Below are 19,813 nucleotides of genomic sequence, written 5' to 3' on the forward strand. Positions count from 1 at the left end.
TAACTCCTTGACCTACACGCTATCTCCCGATTGCTCGGACCATAGTAAACAGAAAGGAAGAAAGTCCAAACGAAGTACTACGAGTCAGACGCGTGCTCATTACTTATGGACCAAATTCCTCTTACGAGTCTCACTCGTCGTTGTAGGTCAAAGGGCTAAGGGTTTCAACGACATAGATTAACCATAAACTTAAAAACTATAAAAAAAAAATGTCAATGTATACATATATTGGTATAGCGCGTTATACATCGCTTTAACGTTACGTGAAGATAGTAATGATTATTTTTGTAATGCGATATAGATATCGATAAACAAATTTATTAAAAAAAAATACATGTACAAAATAAACGTAAATGCAATACCCTTGACGTAATACAAATTGATCACATTGGTTTCCAAAACAAAAATACTTCGTGATGGAGAGAGCAATCGTTAAAATATCAGCATAGCTTTCGAGACGTAGAATACTGATTCGTAATTTTTATTCCTATACCGCGTCGAATTGTTGTTAAGTATGTTGAACACGTATTACATCTCTGAAATAATCTATAAATTCATACTAATTCCTTAGGTACGGGTAATACCCGATGCATCTTCTCTTCTTGTCCTCCAAACTAATCTTCATAGATGGCATTTCGGTGCGGGTAGTTGCAGCATTGATGCAATAACGTCATCGTTCCTAAATATGAAGCGAATATAATTAAAAATAGACAAATATCTTCCGATCACGACAAATATTACTGTTAAACGGAGTGTTTTTACACCTTCAAACGTGTTTAACGTTACTCGAGGTATACGACATGCAGCATGTATCGTTTAACGTTGCGTGATAAAGGTATCATTACAATATTTTACGCGAATGTTGATACTGGTTATGGAAAAAGGACGAAATCGACTCTAAACTAAACAAAGGTTTTTTTAATTAATAAATAGTAGTCATATATTTAATTTTCATAGTACATTATTTATGGTAACTTCGATTCCGTAATTGTAACAATTCATAATAGCCTAACAGTCGACAAAATCGGAGTAATGGTAATACATGTTTGTTTACAGAATCCTCGTATTTTAATAACAATCTTGATAAAATTTTCAATAAAATATATAACAGCGCAAATATGTTTTTACATATTACCTAACAATTTATTATACAAATATTTTGGTAACATCTATATATTCTATGTATACTTTATATAATTAAAAAAAATTAATGGTCCTAATGAAGAGTGCATAGAAAATTTTTTTTGTACGCATTATAATAACACTTAATAAAAATACGATTCGTAATTGAAAGCATAAAATAGATAATAAATTGAATGAATGATAACAAACAGGCGAACGTAAGCAACAATTTAACTAGCGTTATTAAAAATATTTTCGATAACGACCAAGTAAAAGATTATAAAATTCATTAATTATACCATGGTCCTTAAAATTATTTTCTGTAGGTACCTTTTTATTCTTCTACTTCTTCTCCTTCCTATGATTCAACGATATATATCGTCCCTCGTAAATTGTTTATTAAAATAAAGTCATACGATATTTGCTAGGATATAATAATTAAACGATATGCATACAACTTTCTCTAGATTTGATCGAAACTACTTTCACATGTACTTTTATAATATTCATAATTTTTTTTTTGAAAGTTCGGCGAACCTCTACAAAGGTTAGGAATAACAACAACGGACATTCATGCAAAATAAGGCACCTATTACATCTAGCATTTCTATTATTTCTATGAATAAAATAAAATAGTTTGCAACTTTCAGATGATTTCTGACTTTACATCGATTTATCGTCGAACGTAAGTTGTCACTCGAATGAAAATGAGATGATTCTTGTAATATGAAAAATGTTCTTTTATTCTTTTGTAAACGCAATGAAATGTATGTAGTATTTTTTTTATAGGGTTATTAAAATCACTTTAAACGTACAGAAAATATTTTATTGATCGAAATAAATCGTGTTTAATTGCATATGAAGAAAAAGATTTAATAAGTTGCTGGGAAAAATATATAGCTATTTGTGTTAAGAGATGCACAATGACTAACTTTTTACACGTATGTACATGTTTATAACTATTATACATATATCACTATCAGTATTTAGATACTTTGTACAATTCTACTAAATCTTTTCATGTATATATATATTCTATATATTTAAACAATGCAACAGCAATATTAGTACAGTTAGGACCATGGTTAAACGAAATAATTATTATCGCGGCAAGAGACGACCAAGATTAAAATACTAATTTTTAAACAAATCGAAACTTAAATTTTCCAGTAGCTTGTTTAAAAATAAGCATATTTAATTATCTGCAATAAATATTACATATTTACATACTGCTTTTTATTGTATACCTGAATTCTCATATGATAGCACAAAAATACTCTGTGATTCTTTCCAGAAATAAAATTTACAATGCGTCAAACAAAACACCTATGATTCTACATCAATTTTGGGTAAAGGACAGTTACTTAAACTTATCCACCATTAACTATAGTGGAGACAATTGAGCTTACATGTGTTCCGGATGGTTGCGTATGCATTCAATTAGTTCCGTAGCCTTTATCTCACCAATGCAAATCCGGTGTATAGCTGTAAAAAGCGGAAATCTGGCCTCCATGTTTCTTGCTTTCAACATATAATTTACCTCTTCAGCAGTGAAAGGACCTTGTAATTTTTGTCCGTTTAACATTTCCTTTTCTAATTCTTCGATTGACTGCAAACAAAAAATGTAGGAAACGTGACGTTTTTTGTAAGAGTAGGACTACGAGAATCTACGAATTTAATTATTCCAAGTAACCAAGCTTTAATGCTAGAGAACTGACCTTGCCAGATTTTACAAATGCTTCGGACACTTTACGATTACGGCCGCCATAACACGTAGTAATAAGATCCGCTACACCACAACTTTCAAAGAAGGTAGCGAGCTTTCCACCAGGAAAGAACACGTCAACGAACTTAATCATCTCCATAAGTCCTAATCTGATGACAGCAGCTTTTGTATTATCCCCTAATCCTAAACCATCAATGAAACCAGCACCGCATGCTACTATATTCTGTTAAAATTTTAAAACAGAGGAATGTTTAATACAGACATGATTAACAAATCGATAAATGATATGATTACCTTTAGCGCTCCGCAACATTCAACGGCGTCAACATCTTCGACGACTACAGCTCTGAAGTACGATGTTTGTATCATGTCCCTCAGCACGGGAGCCATAGCTTTGTCTTTACAACCTAAACATTGAAATAGAGTTTAATTATTTAAATTCTAATTTTTCTTCAACAAATAACGGATAAAGAGATGGTTTATCTTTACCAATAGTGGTCTCGCAGAACATCTCCTCAGCTACCTCGGCCGCCAAATTTGCTCCCATTAAAACAGACACAGGTATGTGAAGTTGTTTTGAAATTATATGGGAAATAAGCTCGATACCACCTCCCTCCTTCTTATCAAAACCCTGTGAAAATATTCATTTTAATGAACCTTGAAATCAATTTATCGAGATAGCTACAATAATCACGAATACAAATCGTAAGGTCATGTGCCTCTTCATAAATCTAAAATTGCGTACAATTATGTAAGCGGCAACCAGCTACAGACTGAAAAATTACGTAAAATTACATCACCGGCAACCAGTTATACTTTTGAACGTTACGTCAGCGAAGTTGGTATCATGGATGTGCTTTCTCAATACTTTAAGATTTTATGTTATTTCATAAGAATTCCTAAATTATTTCAGTATATACAATTGAACAATAAGTGAATTACTGTCGTTTAATTTTAGTTACAAATATGACACGAAACGTGACCTCAACCTTTAAAGCAGCAGTATATTTGCAAGGGAACCGCACGATATATTTAGGTCATCGATTCAACTTGAACTTCGTTCATGAAATGTGAACAGAACAAAATAACAATTTCGTCTGAACAAATTTCGACTTATCTCGAAGCGACGCTACTTGCCGTTCCTGAAATAACTAATAAAGATTTTCCGGATTATGTGCTTTCCAACTGTTCTAACTCTAATAGGCGATGACTCAACATCATGTGACTAGATCAGTTACTTAAGATATTCAACAGCATCTGACTACAAAATGAAAACGGAATGAAAATAGAACAACTCTTTGAAAGAACTATGAAAAATGCTGACAATCGATTAGGAACATGATTAATTGATAGTCAGGACTGTGCCTCCAGACTTAAACATTAATGGAATTTTCACAACTCTTGAATGAAATTTGACCTTGATCCATTTGCATGGAGAAGCAGGGTACTTCTGACCCATATTACTACACGAAAGTATACGAATATATTAATATATATACCTTTATCAGAGAGAGACCAACAGCTGTAGGCTTAATATTTCCCAGTAATGTGCTACATATTCTATGTATAAATTGATGTGGAACTACAAAAATAAGGATATCGGCGTCTTTGGCAGCATCGACTACATCTGGAACTGCAACCTGAAACATCATAATAACATATACACTTAATAAGCATGTATGATATACAAGCTATCAAAGAACGAGATTTGTTTTGCTAATCTCTTGTCTTTCCCTAATCATTAATTCATTACCATTTCACAATTGTAATTAAGACTTGTAATTCTGTGTTCAGAGATTTCAAAACATGCTGGTTATTTCCAAGAGTAGATAATATTTAAAAAATAAAATAAGCATGAAATAAGATACCAAGTTATGTAAAATATTGTTTCAAATAACATACTTTCTTATGATTAATCATAAATGTACAAAACTTTGAATAACAGGTCCCACCTTCTAATCTAAAACTATTCCTAAAGCAGACATTTATACGTTATGTGAACTTTATCTTTCTATCACGTTAATGTTAAGTGTAAATGTAGTGGAAAGATATTTATATTTGATAAAGAACTAAGATAGAAGGTCCCTTGACAGCACAAAATAAACCACTCAAATTTGCTAATCTCTAATATTTAGATGGAAAAATGAAAAGGGAGAATTAGAGTTAATCTCTTATCAGCAATTTATAGACAAAGAATAATTTATTGCTATTATTTCAACAATAGGTGCAGTTATTTATCACATTGGTAATCTTTATGTGTATCTTTCTTATTGCTAGTTGATAAGTTTGATAATATATATATATATGACAAAAGATGTGTATGGTGCAATAATAAACATGATAAATGGTAATAAAAATTAATAGATTGTACATTAAATAAAAAAAGTTGACAACTATCAGATATCAGATATTTAATAACACAAAACCTATTTTATATAAGAAATCTTAAAAAATATCAATAATTAAAGTCTAACAGAAATTAGAAACTTAATGTCTAGTTCTAATAATTATGTCTGTAGTTTCTTAATATTTCTGAGGACCCTATGTAGTATTTTTAATGTGTCTTACAGTCGATATGGGTATTGATATTTCTAAAGTATCAGCCACGGGTTAGATGATAAGAGTGATTTATATATCTACAGTCTGCATAGTTATGTACATGATTGCTATCTTTGAATCTACTTCACATTTAGTCTATGATAAATTATTTGTTTCCTCCTTGGCATCGGTGGCTCTTTTGACATAAACATTTTCGAAAATTCATATGTATTACAAAAATAAAATCTGGCGTCTTTATTTCGATATTTTATAATAGGAATTAATTAGTACAAAGAAATGGATAGTTACAAAAATCTGGAACGTAAAGGGCAAATCAATATAACCTCAGTTGTTTGGTCGCGGTCAAGGTCGTGCTACATATAGGTGAAAGTCATTGATAGTGAAATTTAGGTGGTTGTGTGTGTGTGTGTGTGTGTTTAGAAGGTGTAGGCGTTATACATACAGATCTTATATTAAATAGTTCGAAGTTGCGCTAAAAACAGCTGTTTCAAACGAATGTTGTAGTATGTGCAGTAGTTGTTACATGGACATTTTAAATTGAACAAAAGAAAAACGTTTGGAGATCAGTGTGAGTGGTGTGAAACGATTGTATTCTTAAAATTACGAGACAGACTATCGATTAAAAGAATTAACGAATCGTGAAACTGGTCGTTCGTTTCCTTCTCCAAACAGAATTCGACACGCAGACCAAAGATATGTACCATATGTACGTTCCATCGTTTCGTGTGCATGAGAGTTACGTAAACGTGAGTTACACTTACAATCACTCATAATCATACACAGCAAGTATTATCCATTAAACACAATAGATACTATACCGAAGGGACGCGAAATATTTATTTTTCGCATATCACGAAGAGAAAATTGTTTCGTTTTAAATGTTTGATTATATATTAAGTAGAAAAATAAATAAACAGAAAAGTTCGTAGAAGGAATAAATATTTTTAAACTTGCAAAAATCAGAGAAAGACCTCAAATGTTATGCATGTCGCACGATAATTATTGCTTTTAAAAATCATAAATATTTTATGAAGTCATAAGTTAAGACTTACCACGTTACTCGGCAATTTATGTCCTGGAAGATATTTTACATTCTCGTGCGTTTCGTTAATAATTTCAGTCAGTTTTTTTCCATTGATCATTTCTTCGTACACGTACATTGTAACGCGATCCTCGAATTTACTTAGTTTTTGAGCGTTTGCTCCAACTATCTTAGCGATAGCAGAACCCCTATATAAACAGTACACATATAAAATTGTTTACACGATTATTGTACAGATGGAATTATGAAGATATGCTTGAAAGTTACGGTTTGCGAAGGAGTTCATTATTCAATCTATTCGTAAACATTGAAGCGTGACCTATACGGGTATTATCGCGATGTTATCAATAATAGGCAATTATTTATACATTTCTTTATCATACAAAGTAGCTTTGCAGCAACTCAAACGCGTATTCAAACGTTTATATGACTATCGCAAAAGGGAATTTCCTTGGTCACAGAAAAATGTGACAAGTGGTTTTTTTACATTTTCAAATAAAACATAAACGATACAATTAGGAGACTAGGGGTCTTTCAAGTCTATTATATGCGCAGCACGTGGAAATCAATTGCGATATGAACGTTTCAATATGATTAGCCAAGTGGCAAATATTCTGTTATTAAGGGGACAGGTATTGGTGTTGGTTGACCTACCAATTTCCGGATCCGATAATACAAACACGCTGTTTAGCTGCCATAATCTTCGATGATCCCGACGTCGGATATGCAGGAGTATAAACTGAAAAGAATCGCACGACAATGTACACAAACCACGCGGCTCCGTAGCGAGGTGGCAACTGGAACAGCTCTGTACACTGTACTTACATGAAAAGGCTCGCGATGTTTTCCGTGGAAGTGGGAGAGATACCAGCAAATACCAGCGAGCGAATTGATACTGCCGACCGAGTACTGATAGGCCAATCATTATGGTAAGCAAAATTGAACGGTTAACCAATAAAATTCCATGCGATAAGAATTTCGTGTTATCTATCTGCTTTCCTCCTGGCTATGTTCCTGGTTATGAAATTAATTTTTTACGAATCGTTAGTGTCACCACTTATGACGACAAATTTTACTTATATATAAATATTGATTTAGTCGATATTATATAGGAAGGGTTTGAGGTTCTGAAGGTTTAAAGAAGAAGTTTGTATTATATATTTATAGTTACGAATTTGTGAAGAAAACAAAGTCGTTCACTATAGAGGTTTCTAGAATAAGAATTGTTTATTTGAATATCAGATTTCACATTTGCCATATAACCGTTTAATAATACGCGTGAGACTAGCAGAAATTTTTAATGTTCTTATTCCTGTCCCATTAAACGAGCTAAGGTCAGTAACGAATATGCTGCGGCCGGAACTGTAATTAGGAATAAATACACATCTTCACACTTAACATTCATTTGCTTTTATTATATGTTTCAAATCTAATTACAATTTCTTTATCATTCATGTTTCTCATAAATAAATGATACACGATACAACGTAAATGTGGTAATTACCAACATTCAAAATTATATTTAGATCATTTTTGTAAATAGTACATTATGTAATAGTAGTTTCGTTATTTAAAAAAAAAAAAACAAAAAAGTAAATTTTGTAAGCCTGTAAACATTCGTTATACGAGTGAAAATACCACCTGATTTAAACATAATGACAATTTATGGTGACAAATTCATATTGGTTATTCGTATTAGATATTGGGATATCGATAATACTAATCTATAGAAGAAAGCCACGTGGAAGTTCGCTAACAAAGTATACTGCGGGTAATACTCCGTTTTATGGCTTGATGCATAATTAGTCTTCTGGGGTGGATTGCGCTGCATCCAGAATTATTTCGAAGGAAAACGGCTGGAAACCATATCCTTGACCAGCGTAAAATTTGCTTTGGAACTCGACCCTATGAAAATGACAGGAAAATTATGCGGTTTAACGTAACTTGAACCGCGAAGACATAGATTACGCTATATATCAATATTTCGTACCAATGAAGTCGAAGTGTATGTAAGAAGGCTGATAACCCTTCCATAAGTACTAGAATGCCGACGGTTAGAACAGCCCAAAATCCAAACACAGCCCACAGGATAATACCACCTGACCAATCTTCCTGTGTCAATCCATTTCTCATTACCATGTTCCATAACACTTCTGATAATTCTAAACGAGTTAAGATAAAATTACGATGAGTTACATCGAAGAGATATTTAAAATTAGAAACATCTGTTTATCACAAATGTCTACGTTTTAACTTACGTGCATGGGCGAGAGATAAGGCCCATAAACGCAGATACGATGCAGTGTGAGATACGCTACCAAGAACGTATTCAATGGTATGAATGCCTTGATGAATCAATAATTCGCCCATGTCCTCTTCTTCGTGTTTGGGACCACCCGGAGGTACGCCATTGGTGGTTTGTATGGTGTCTACGCCACCTTCCACATCACCATTCTCTGTTCCATGATCATTTAACTAGGGATGAAATAAAAATTAGAGTAAAAATCGTCCTGAATTATATAGTGAATGTACCGATTTCGAAAGATTGTCCAAAAATTCTATTCAACCTGGACATGTTGCTTCTTCCTGTTGTACATTAGCATGCCAGGTTTACCCAGTAACATCCATGGAATGCAAAGGAGAGCTAGAACAACGAGGAGTTTTTGTAATCCTTCTTGGCCGCTGTACATCCAAGGACTACATCCTTTCGGTGCGTTTCCAGAGTTGAAAAGTACCATATTAATAAACGTAATTAATACGGATGGTGCACAGAAAGGACCGTGCTCTGGATCTAAACCTGCGAATAAATATTACGAGCGATGTTATATTACTTCTTTTAAATCGAACGCATGATACTACTTACCATCGCTATCAGGGCCATATTTGATCCACTTGGTAAACATGAGAAGTACCATGTATAGGAAGAGTAATACCAAAAATATTACTTGGGGGATGAATTCGCATGTTATGTTAATTTTCCTCTTAAAGTACATATGATTCCACAATCCAACAAATACGCCGAATAACATGTGCATAACACCGAAAATGATCGATATTTTCATTTTGTACGAGTTGAGAAAAATGATCTTATTCTCAGCCAATTGCCACACAGGATCCATCCCTATCGGGTATGGTTTCTGCAAATATTCGTTCTTATTGCTGGGATTCAATTGCAGATCCTTATTCTCTCGTATCGTGCTGAGGTTGTAGTTGATTCTCCAATATGAACCAAATATATTCAACGACTTGGAGAATGTATCGTTGTATATCAATCCGGTGTACATTGAAAATAAACCCATCAAGAAGATAATGTATCGACCACCGAAGAAGATATTCCAAATTTCGTTGTCAGATTTCTTTGCGGCTAGTGGTTTTTCTTTTAACACCATCCATCCGCCGAAGAGGAACATGAGAAGTCCGTGGCCAGTATCTCCAAACATTACAGCGAACAAAAATGGGAATGTTATTATAGTGTAAGGGGCTGGATTCATTTCTCTGTAGGAAGCAACTCCGTACGCGTCTATCAGTACTTGAAAACCTTTAGTAAATTTGTTTGTTCGATTATAAGTGGGTGGATCTTCGAAAGTCTCCATCCGATTTAAAATCGGTGGTACAGAACTACCGCTACGTTCCTAAAACGATGGACGTAATGTTGGTATACGTAGATCTCGATTAAAATTAATGATATATTAATAAAATTATTGATCAATTACAGTTCCACGACGCAGGGCTAGTTGAATCGTCTCGATATCCAATACGGGAACCCAGCATTCAGCGATTAAACATTTCTGTGTAACGTCCAAGTTGAATAAATTCAACGTATGATAAATAGCTTTGATTTTGCGGACTTTGACGAACCAATTTTTAATATTTTTCGCAGCAGCCACCAAGACACGATGACGATGATCTTGAGTTTGACCGAGAACCTAAGTAAGGTTGAGATAAACGATTACAGATAATTGTAGAAAATAATTTCACCGAAAAAGTGAAGTAACTAACCGTATTTAAATCTTCGATTCGAGTCATGACGCCCATAGCCATTTCACGGCGGTCAGCAGGTGCTTCGGGACAAGGGTAAAGAGTAGCTCTGAATCCTTCGCAGATCTTTTTAACTCGAGTTTTCAATTGATCTCCTTGGAAGAATATGATAAACACAGACTTGAACACTTGATCCCCCTAAAAACGAACATTGTTCGTATTATAGACGGTTTGAGGGAAGCCTATCTACTGTAAATAGGTTTCAATTTAAACGTACCGTTGAAGGATCCTCCAAAGGAGTTTCAATTTCCGCTTGACGTAAGAATACATTACCACGACATGCACGCCAGAGCATGCGTTCAAACGCAGGGATGCGTTCCCGTAGGATAACTCCAGCGACGAAACTATTCAAAGAATAATATCAGTAAACGTATATCGATTGCAAACGAACGAAGCAAAAAGTAACAAGAACATAGTACTATGTGTTAACACACTATTTGATTTAATCAAAAATTTGCACGCGCACCCACGCACGCACAATCCATTCTTAAATACAGTACGGACAGAATAAAACAGCAACAATTCGTAGAAAATGTTGTTTTCATGTTTATGGAGAAGAAGAAACTACCACGGTCAACATTGTACATCGATATCGTTAACGTTATATGGTTTTTTTTTTTTTTTCAACCTGTATCGTTCAGCATAACTGAATGGAAACCTTGTTTATATATTAATGTGATATGCACGTATGAAAGGGACGATATCTTGTATATTCTTGTCGAAAAATGATGATTCTGTAGCCATGGTCCTCTATAACGTTCTACGTATTTAGATTTACCAATGAATAATATCGGTCATTAATCAGAAATTTTGAAATTAGAACAAAAAAAAAAAAAAAATCTTATTTTATATTACGATAGCAGTGTATGTATAGTTCGATAAAAGAAACGAGATGCAGTTCGATCAATAATGCGGATAAGTGTTCAGAAAGAGAGGAAAGTATTTAGTAATTACTATAAAAACTACAACTGCAAATCCTAGAAAGTCCATTAATGAAACTTCAAAACGCAAAGGAATATTAGAAGTATGATAATCGTGTTAAATATCGCATAATTACTGGGTTCTAATGTAAATACATCGCGTTCGTGCACGTATAATCTGTAAAAGTAATGTATCCCTGACGTATTCGCCTGAATTGGTATGTGATGTATATTTTTCGCGATCGTGTAGTATTAGTAACACTTACGCATGCTTAAAAGAGCGAGTGGAAAAGAGAAAGGGGGGAGGAGAGAGAGAGAGAGATTTGCGAAAACCACCCCCTTTTCCCTCCTAAGAAAATAATTACGGGCTTATGGTTGTACAGCATTCACTCATTGGTACGTGTAACACTCTGGCTTCTTTCCAGAATTCATTTGTATATTTATGACGATTTATGAGAAGGACAAAAAAAAAAAAAAAAGACGATTACAGACAAGTAAAGCCTGGGACGTGTTCTCTGGCGAATCTTCAAATACAATTGCCGAGAACGGCGGAAACAGTTAAACTGCTCATTTGCATGGAACATGACAAAATGTTCAGTTATGGTCAACCTGTTGCAGGGAATATTTTTATTATTTTGTCCATTCTCTTCGCATTTACTGTACGTGCAATAATGGTAATACATCGCGAAATTGGTTCGAGTAATCTTTAAATTGCAAAAGGATTAAAAATAGAAAGAGACTGAAGATCGCAATGCGAAGAAAGTCGAACGTAGTAGTGATTTTTTTAAACAAAAAATTAATTGGACATCGACGGAGAATAACAGCAATGGAAAATTAAGAAATTGCATGGACTTTGTAAGGCGAGTTTGAAGAGTAGTGTTACACTTTTCGAAAAATCACTACTTCGAACTACAAAATAAAACGAAGTGGATTCACTCACAAGTACCACAAATACCAGAGCAACGGGGAGTGTCCTTTGGACAAGTTTTTGTAAGAAGTTTTGCGGGGGAGAGACTGTCAAATTCGTGTATTATACTCACTGTTAATTACGGACCAGGTTCAGAGATATATCGGAGATGTTATGGTCGATCAGTGGGAGACTCCGTTAAAGTAAATGGAGCTTTTAAAAACGATAACTATAAGGACGTGCTAGAAAACAACGCTTTACAATTTAAATTAACAATATCCGCGAGAATTGTATTTTTCATGGGTCTGAGACGTAGGATTAAAATTAGTGTGTCGACGTGGCCTCATACCTGAAGGTCTGCCGAAGACTTACGAATTCTATTCCGAAAAGAATGAAAGAAGCTACAAAAATGCAAAAATGCAGGAAAATTTAAATAGTGTCCCGATTACCAACCGCTTTCATTAACAGAGTCAGAAGTATAGATAAATCTTTAATTTGGAATCAATTTTCAATAGTTCTGATTAAAAACAATTCTATCGAGTTATTTTAATGGCGAACATTTATCTCAACTCCCATCTCAACTTATAAACCTACGGACAAATTTCTTATTATCATGGTTCTTTGCACACATTTTTACTTTTCTCTAACAGTCTAGTTGACCATAGTCACCGTGCATTTTATTACATAATACTTATAGTAACGCTTGTTTATCGTATGCAAATAAATTGTCAAGTTCGAACGATATAACAAAAAAAAAAAAAAAAAAAAAAAAAATAAAAATAAAAAAAATAAAAAAAATAAAATTTTATTGCGTAAACGATATAATATATATGAATTTTGTTTGGAAGCGATTGAAATTGCTAGTGATGTAATCTCTAGGGTTGATAGTAAACTCTGTTCAACGAATGTAGGATATAATAATGTATGGGAAGGATTAACTAGTCATGGAGTACATACCCCAGCTGGACAGGACCAAGGGCAGACTGGCGGGCGATATTATCATCACTAATCAATGCACGTGTCATGGATTCGGTGGGATTCAAGCCTGCGTGCTCTTGCTAACGACACAACAGACAAGACACAACCACATTAGCACACTAGACATGATCGCAATGCTCCAATGCCACTCCATTGTTGCATAAGTCTCTTGCGTTCGATGTACGCAGAGATGTGTGATTGAAGATATCTTTGACGGTTCATATGGTAACAAATTTAATAATAAAATATAATTTCGATCAATTAAATAATGAAATGACAGACACTAACGGATTGGTTATAAGAATGTTATAATCTAAACGGACGTCACACCCAAGTAAGTACGGTATGTAGTAAGTATTAAATTATGATGGATTGTTTTTCTCTCTGTAATTAAATTGGGAGAAGCAGTTTTGAACATAAAAAGATATCTTAAATCGGTCACAAATTTTGATCAAATATGGATTGTCAAACGATACTACTACATTTTATTTAAGCTGTTAATATCAATCGTTTATTCTAATTTCTAGGGAAGAAGAAATATAAGAGTGTCATAAGCATGGCAATTCTTATTTAACGAAAAATCTGAAAAAATTAAATTATGTTTAATGTTATCGTACTTTCTAAGATAAATCCATTTATTTATGAAAACAGGCCACCCCTGAACACCCTACAAATTACACGTGTGTTGTTACTTTTTACTCTACCGTTTCCTTTATCTGTGTTTTTCCGTGTTCGACAAACACGATGCTCGATCTCGTGTAAACAATTCTGTTTTCCATAATGTGAGAGAAAAAAGACATCTTTGTATAAAGCGTAATCTAAGAGGCAAGCGGTATAGCAACACAAATGCATCGATCGTATTTCTTTCTATTAGAGGAAAAGTCATTGTTGGACGTTCTTATATTACTAAATATAATAATCAAAGGTCGTTTAACCGATAATCATAAAAAGTCGTTATGCAGCATGCAGATGAAGCTTACTACGTACTAGGTTAAATGGATACATGTATTATTATACATACCCATGGCCAGACCATCATCATTTTTGTTATTTACACAAAAGATGTCTACGTAATGATATTGGCAATAAAAATTAAAAAAAAAAAATAAAAAAAAATAAAAAAAAAATAAAAAAAATTAAAAGAGATACGATTGCTTTGAAATAAGCAAATCAACAATGGACGTATGAATTCATGTACGTTATTGAGATATCATTGTTATAACCCAGGTATTCGATACAGTTTGAAAGTTTCTTAATAAAATTCGAACATGTTACATGGGTGATGTCAAACTGTATCAACTGTTATATAGTATGAACATTATCTGAAAACTTTTTTAATGATAATTTTACGCTGGTTCTACTAAAAATTAGAGACTGTATAAAACAACCGATAAATAAATGTTATTTGACGAAGCAAACAGTCGCATTTGTCTTTGAAGAGCATTTACAGACGTTAAAGCGGTAATTTTTATGATAATTGCCTCTCACTACCATTTCGTGCGCAATCGAGTATCTATTCTTTTAACTCGTTTCGTAATTATCGTTCGTAACTTGTAAGATATTAGAGCAGTATTTAAAAAACATTGCTTTTTTTTATATATATATATTAAAAACTGTTATTATATATTTCATTTTTAGATTAACATGTGAAATAAATACTATAAATGTTTTAGCGACTATAATATTAGTGCTCCTTTTTAGCTAAAGGGTTTTAGGTAGCTACAGGCAAAAACATAGAACAAACAAATTTGCATGTGCAAATAACGGTTGATAACAGCTTGCCTGAGGGGATTCCTATACTGTGCTCCTATGGTGTCTGCCGTAGTATACAGGTGCTGTAACCACAGAACACGCTGATGTTTTGTGCCCTCTATTTAAATCTATATTTGCGCACATAGCCTAATCGCACAAGTATTTATCGCATAAGCTCTACGATATATGCAGATTACCGATTAATAAATTCTACTTTCGTTAAAAAGGAACACACGAATGGATATCCATAGATCTAGTATTTCCTTTCAAACAATTCGTGATCTTATTATCGTTAACATTATTTGGCCCAATACCGTAACAAAATAGAGAACAGTCGGTGAACTTAGTTAAAAATCAAAATAAATTCACGGAGCGTTGTAGAAAGATTCGAAGTATTGGTGGTCGAAATGTAGAACGTAAAGATTTTCTTCTCATTTCCGAATCATCCGTTTTACAATTAGTTTCGTATTATTGTAAATTTTGCATTGCATAAGTCGATGTTGCCTACGCAGAACAATATTTACAATAGTCGGTTATGGCTTAGGACAGTAACGTTGGAAATCTCATTTTAATAATCTTGTACCTTTGGATTTGTTGTTATTGTATAATAAAATCACTACGTTCTACATTACTTGAATTTACGCCACATTTAATTACCCGAGCTTGAGAGCCTGGCCGCCAGCGCGGAGGCCCTCTTCACCCAAGAGAGTGACTTGTTCTTCCTCACGGCTGGGGTCTGCCATCTGCGACACGACACCTCCATGCTCAGCCTGGCAACAGACACATGTCACCTCTCTTTTGCCCTATCTCCCGATTTATCTAATTTTATTTTAACAAATTTCTCACACTCACCAATCTGAGTACAGATGGTCGTTAGAAAATTTGGTAAAGGGATAGAAATCGGATATATGGATTTTTACAGGACTTTGCAACAGCTATAAATTTATGATAAAAATTAAACATAATCCTTTCTACTCCATCTAATACTTTTACCTTACTCTAACATACCAAACGATGCTTGGTAAAAAATCAAAATTCTTCTTCAAACATTTACAAAGTAACAACTATAAGTTACAACTAAGATTGCCAATTCGATTTTTCTGTGGGAGATTAGGTTCTTAAACATATCTGTAAATTGTTTAAAATATTTCATACAAAGTGTATATCGTAACACACGATGTACTGTTTCGTATGCGATAATATTGTAGTATCAGCGCTTCCCATGCCTAAGAAGACGGACTCGAACGAGAACATGAATCCCCGTGCCTTCTTTTTCTCTTTGTCTCTTCTATTATCGCAAGTGTCTCGAGAATCACGAGTACGACGTACACTTTGTACATTTATACATATACATTAATAAAAACATGGGACGTTCTCCACTGGATTAATTCTACATGTCACAATGACGAAAAGTATTCGTATACACATACGCCCGATAACCTTTTGTTAGTTGTAAGCAATTTTGGAAATACAAACATATAAGTGTCTAGAGAACGCGACTTACGTCGCCCTTGCTCGTTGCCAAGAAATCCTGCTTCGATATATTATTTCTGTTCGAATTAATTCCAATTTAAGTATATACACAAACACTCTTTGCGTGTATAATAGAAACCAGAAAAAAAAGGGCAAACACAGAAAAGGTACAGGCAAATTACACGATCCGGAGTAGGGTTTGCAAAATCGGAGCAAACGCACATGTTTCAACACCATGCGGAAATTAGAACGTTCATTCTCTGAAAGAACTGTTCTCTAGTGCACCTGCAGATGTGTCCACAGTCCGGCGTCCATTTTTTAGGAAATCTGATGGAGCTAACCAGATGTCGACGACCTTCCGCTGACTGACCATGAAAATTGTACAAGGTTGGTTAACTGATTTAAAAATGTTTAATAGTGCATTTATAGGCGGGGCTCTGAGGATATCGAGTCAATTTATGCATACAAATCTTTTTCATTATTAGAACGTGTAGAATCGCTGAAATTACCCCTCGTAAATCTGACAACCCTAGTTATAATTAGTTTATACTACAATAAATGAGAAATGTTTCTGTTCGATTAAAAACAGTTATTTATGATACGATTAATAAATTGAAGTATAAAAAATATGTACCTATATATATATATATGCACGATGCTTACAACATGGCATTCATAAAATTATTATTAAATTTAGATGAGAAACATGCTTCATGCAAAAATTTATGTACTAAATATATTTTGTATTACGCTCTTTGAGCAACAGACTTTGAAAATGTAAGTAGTGTTGTATTATCGATCCTACGTACTCTAGCTAATTACATGCATGCTATTCGTTTAATATTTAACGTTTCAAGCTTAAATAAACGATATCCTATTCGTATCGAAAATGTATAATATGCTGCCTTTATGCAACTACTTCCTAATTCAAACATAAAAAATAATATGCAAAAGTTCTATTTTACAAATGAAAAGATTTTATTAAGTAAATAGTACTTACTAATTTGTTATACCGTCAATTATCAAGTGAGAACATACGCCTCGATCAAACGACATTTTTTTTATACAAATCAACATTTATTATACACATGCATATTTTTATGTAATTTGTATGTACATAATAAAAAGTAGCTACTATAATTCATAAAACAATTTATACACACAGGGTGCCCCATTTTAATAGGATCAAATAACGATTCGAAATTATTACCGACGGTAAAAAGTGTTGTCCAATTTTTGTTAACGCCATGTAAATATTAATCCTCTTATATCTCTAACTCCCCCTTTCGTTCAATTTTCAAATGTATTAGAATTGCCTCGCTATGAAGACATGGCAACGAACGTGTTAGCGAAATTTTGTATAACATTTCGTCTTCGAAAGTCGCGATGAATATTTTTCTTTTTTTTTTTTTTTATATATAAAATCCACGACTAAGGCGAGAAAGAAAAAATTCGGATAATAAGGGTAAAGAAAGGAATATCAAGGTTTTATTCTCTATACTTAAGAGACTAAAAAAAAAAGGAGAGGATAGGGGTAACTATGATTACAAAATAGTATAAATTTAATACACAGAGTATTAAATGTCTACATACATAATAAATGTAACAGTGCATACGTATTAAAGTGATTTAATAATTTCAAAAAAAAAAAAAAAAAAAAAAAAAAAAACAATCACTAAAGGGACTACTTAACAATATCACATGTGGTCACAAAAATGTTTTTAAACAAGAAACACTTTAAATTTCGTAAATTAATATAAAGCTTAATTACTTTTATGCATAAATGCAAAATATTTTCGATGCATTATCGTTAATGAATAACAAACAGTTAAATAGTACTCACGAATTAAATGTAATGCAATTTCTAAGTACATGTGATATAGAAACAAAGGGAATGTAAGGGACATAGGGAGATAGGGCTTAAATAGTGACTTGTGTCTTTTGCAATTCTGCAACTTAGTTAGTTGGCAACACTAACACATTAATAGTCCTAAAATCACTCAACAGTATTATTAGTAACACAAACAAACACAATCTAATGTCAATGGTTCTCCGACTCTGTATTATTAGCAATATTAATATTTTCTTTGTAACTATCAGTTTTTTATCTTATAAAATAAATTTGCTCCGCTTATACAAAATTGCAAAGCAATCGCAGAAAAGGCATCGATATTAGACACATAATGCACAATTTCTATTGACATGCATCTTAATCACTTGTATAGCTCACAAAGCTATATATCCACAGATAATAAATCATATAATTATACAAGGTCTATATTATTCATTATTGCCAACAACTTTGTATAAAAAAAACTTTTTGGATAACCTGCACATCATGTCAAGACTCTATGGTATATTAAAACTTTCTTATACGATATATTGTTAGAAGTACCATATTATACCACAGTCATTATAAGATTATAACTTATATTGTAAGGTCAGTATTTTGTTTATATTATATTGTACAGTTAAATTCTTACCTCGTCGAAGAAAACTTGGGTCTTCCTAAGTATATGCTTCAATTCTGTTAACTCCAAAAAATTACGTTTCAGAGCTTCCGCGTTTTGATTGACTTCTCGTAGTTCATTCTCCAATTTTTCAAACGTCGCTTCCAGATCTATCATTTCTCGAGGTTGAGGAGCTTCTGGATTTTCTCCAGTATCGAGCATAGGGATACCATCCTTTTTTATTTCTTTTTCCAAGTACCTCAATTTACGTTCCATCTCGTCACAACGACGCACCTCGTTAACAAACTTTCGTTGAAAGGCATTAACATCGGGATTGAGCTAAATATAAAAGAAACAAATGAGAATTATATTACGAGGATTATATAAATACTTTTAAAGTACTTTGTAGTTTTTTTTCTTTTTTGAAACTTACATCTCGAAATTGTACAAGGCCAAGTTCGCCAAGTTCCGAGACACAGGCATATGCTGCTTCGCTTTGCAAAAAGAGTTGACACAAGGTCATCTCCTCGCTTCGAAAAAGCGATCCCATATCTGATTCGCTAAGGTTTACTTATCCTTGTGTTCAAATAACTGAAATTTTACAGAAAACGAGCTCGTTCGAGCGAATGGAAGGAAACGAGAACCGTTAGGCACGATTTCCTCTTGCTGACTGTTCAGTGGTCGCCAACAGTCGCCAATCTTCTGGGTCGTGTATAAATGTAATAATCAATGAGTAAGGCAGCTAGTCACGAGGTGAGACGACCATAAACCACAAGTTGATGGTGTGTTGATATTCACATTTTTTGTTAACGCCCAAAAACAACACTAGCGACAACAGAATTTCAA

The 19,813-nt window shown here is 33.4% G+C and overlaps 2 protein-coding genes and 1 long non-coding RNA gene across 7 annotated transcripts; 1 reads left to right on the top strand and 2 right to left on the bottom strand.

Annotated features, from left to right (window-relative positions):
- Positions 1-298: 298 nt before the first annotated feature.
- On the bottom strand, positions 299-7,283 carry LOC128889954 (glycerol-3-phosphate dehydrogenase [NAD(+)], cytoplasmic-like). 2 transcript variants are annotated; one of them, XM_054148010.1, is made up of 8 exons: positions 7,104-7,283; positions 6,460-6,637; positions 4,348-4,488; positions 3,338-3,479; positions 3,143-3,255; positions 2,841-3,071; positions 2,532-2,731; positions 299-679 (listed from the first exon to the last, which is right to left on the bottom strand). In XM_054148010.1, exons 1-8 carry the CDS (start codon positions 7,145-7,147, stop codon positions 622-624), a joined length of 1,107 nt encoding a protein of 368 aa, XP_054003985.1. In that variant the 5' UTR covers positions 7,148-7,283; the 3' UTR covers positions 299-621. The 2 variants fall into 2 exon arrangements, with proteins under 2 accessions (XP_054003985.1, XP_054003986.1); XM_054148011.1 differs by lacking the exon at positions 299-679 and having other exon boundaries at positions 1,118-2,731.
- Positions 4,495-7,425, top strand: LOC128889962 (uncharacterized). The gene is made up of 2 exons (XR_008460528.1): positions 4,495-6,153; positions 7,075-7,425. It is a non-coding gene; the product is annotated as an uncharacterized LOC128889962 (long non-coding RNA).
- Positions 7,426-7,843: 418 nt separating this feature from the next.
- LOC128889947 (V-type proton ATPase 116 kDa subunit a 1) lies at positions 7,844-19,715 on the bottom strand. Of its 4 annotated transcripts, none has more exons than XM_054147990.1 (11): positions 19,401-19,715; positions 19,001-19,306; positions 13,272-13,372; positions 10,705-10,831; positions 10,449-10,625; positions 10,163-10,375; positions 9,313-10,081; positions 9,017-9,246; positions 8,708-8,924; positions 8,440-8,611; positions 7,844-8,354 (listed from the first exon to the last, which is right to left on the bottom strand). In XM_054147990.1, exons 1-11 carry the CDS (start codon positions 19,515-19,517, stop codon positions 8,252-8,254), a joined length of 2,532 nt encoding a protein of 843 aa, XP_054003965.1. In that variant the 5' UTR covers positions 19,518-19,715; the 3' UTR covers positions 7,844-8,251. The 4 variants fall into 4 exon arrangements, with proteins under 4 accessions (XP_054003965.1, XP_054003967.1, XP_054003966.1 ...); XM_054147992.1 differs by lacking the exon at positions 13,272-13,372 and adding an exon at positions 15,075-15,127; XM_054147991.1 differs by lacking the exon at positions 13,272-13,372 and adding an exon at positions 15,702-15,787.
- Between the last annotated feature and the right edge of the window lie 98 nt (positions 19,716-19,813).

The sequence above is a fragment of the Hylaeus anthracinus genome, unplaced genomic scaffold, assembly GCF_026225885.1.
Source record: "Hylaeus anthracinus isolate JK02 unplaced genomic scaffold, UHH_iyHylAnth1.0_haploid 12000, whole genome shotgun sequence".
Taxonomy (NCBI): Eukaryota; Metazoa; Arthropoda; class Insecta; order Hymenoptera; family Colletidae; genus Hylaeus; species Hylaeus anthracinus.

Excerpts from the sequence above, each read along its gene's own strand:
- LOC128889954 (XM_054148010.1), bottom strand. The coding sequence starts at position 7,147 with ATGGCAGCTAAACAGCGTGTTTGTATTATCGGATCCGGAAATTG. Across the intron at positions 6,638-7,103 it reads ATTATCGGATCCGGAAATTG|GGGTTCTGCTATCGCTAAGA; the intron begins GTAGGTCAACCA and ends CTGTTTATATAG. Across the intron at positions 4,489-6,459 it reads ATAAATTGCCGAGTAACGTG|GTTGCAGTTCCAGATGTAGT; the intron begins GTAAGTCTTAAC and ends ATGATGTTTCAG.
- LOC128889947 (XM_054147989.1), bottom strand. The coding sequence starts at position 19,517 with ATGGGATCGCTTTTTCGAAGCGAGGAGATGACCTTGTGTCAACTCTTT. Across the intron at positions 10,376-10,448 it reads GAATCGAAGATTTAAATACG|GTTCTCGGTCAAACTCAAGA; the intron begins GTTAGTTACTTC and ends AACCTTACTTAG. Across the intron at positions 10,082-10,162 it reads TAGCCCTGCGTCGTGGAACT|GAACGTAGCGGTAGTTCTGT; the intron begins GTAATTGATCAA and ends CCATCGTTTTAG.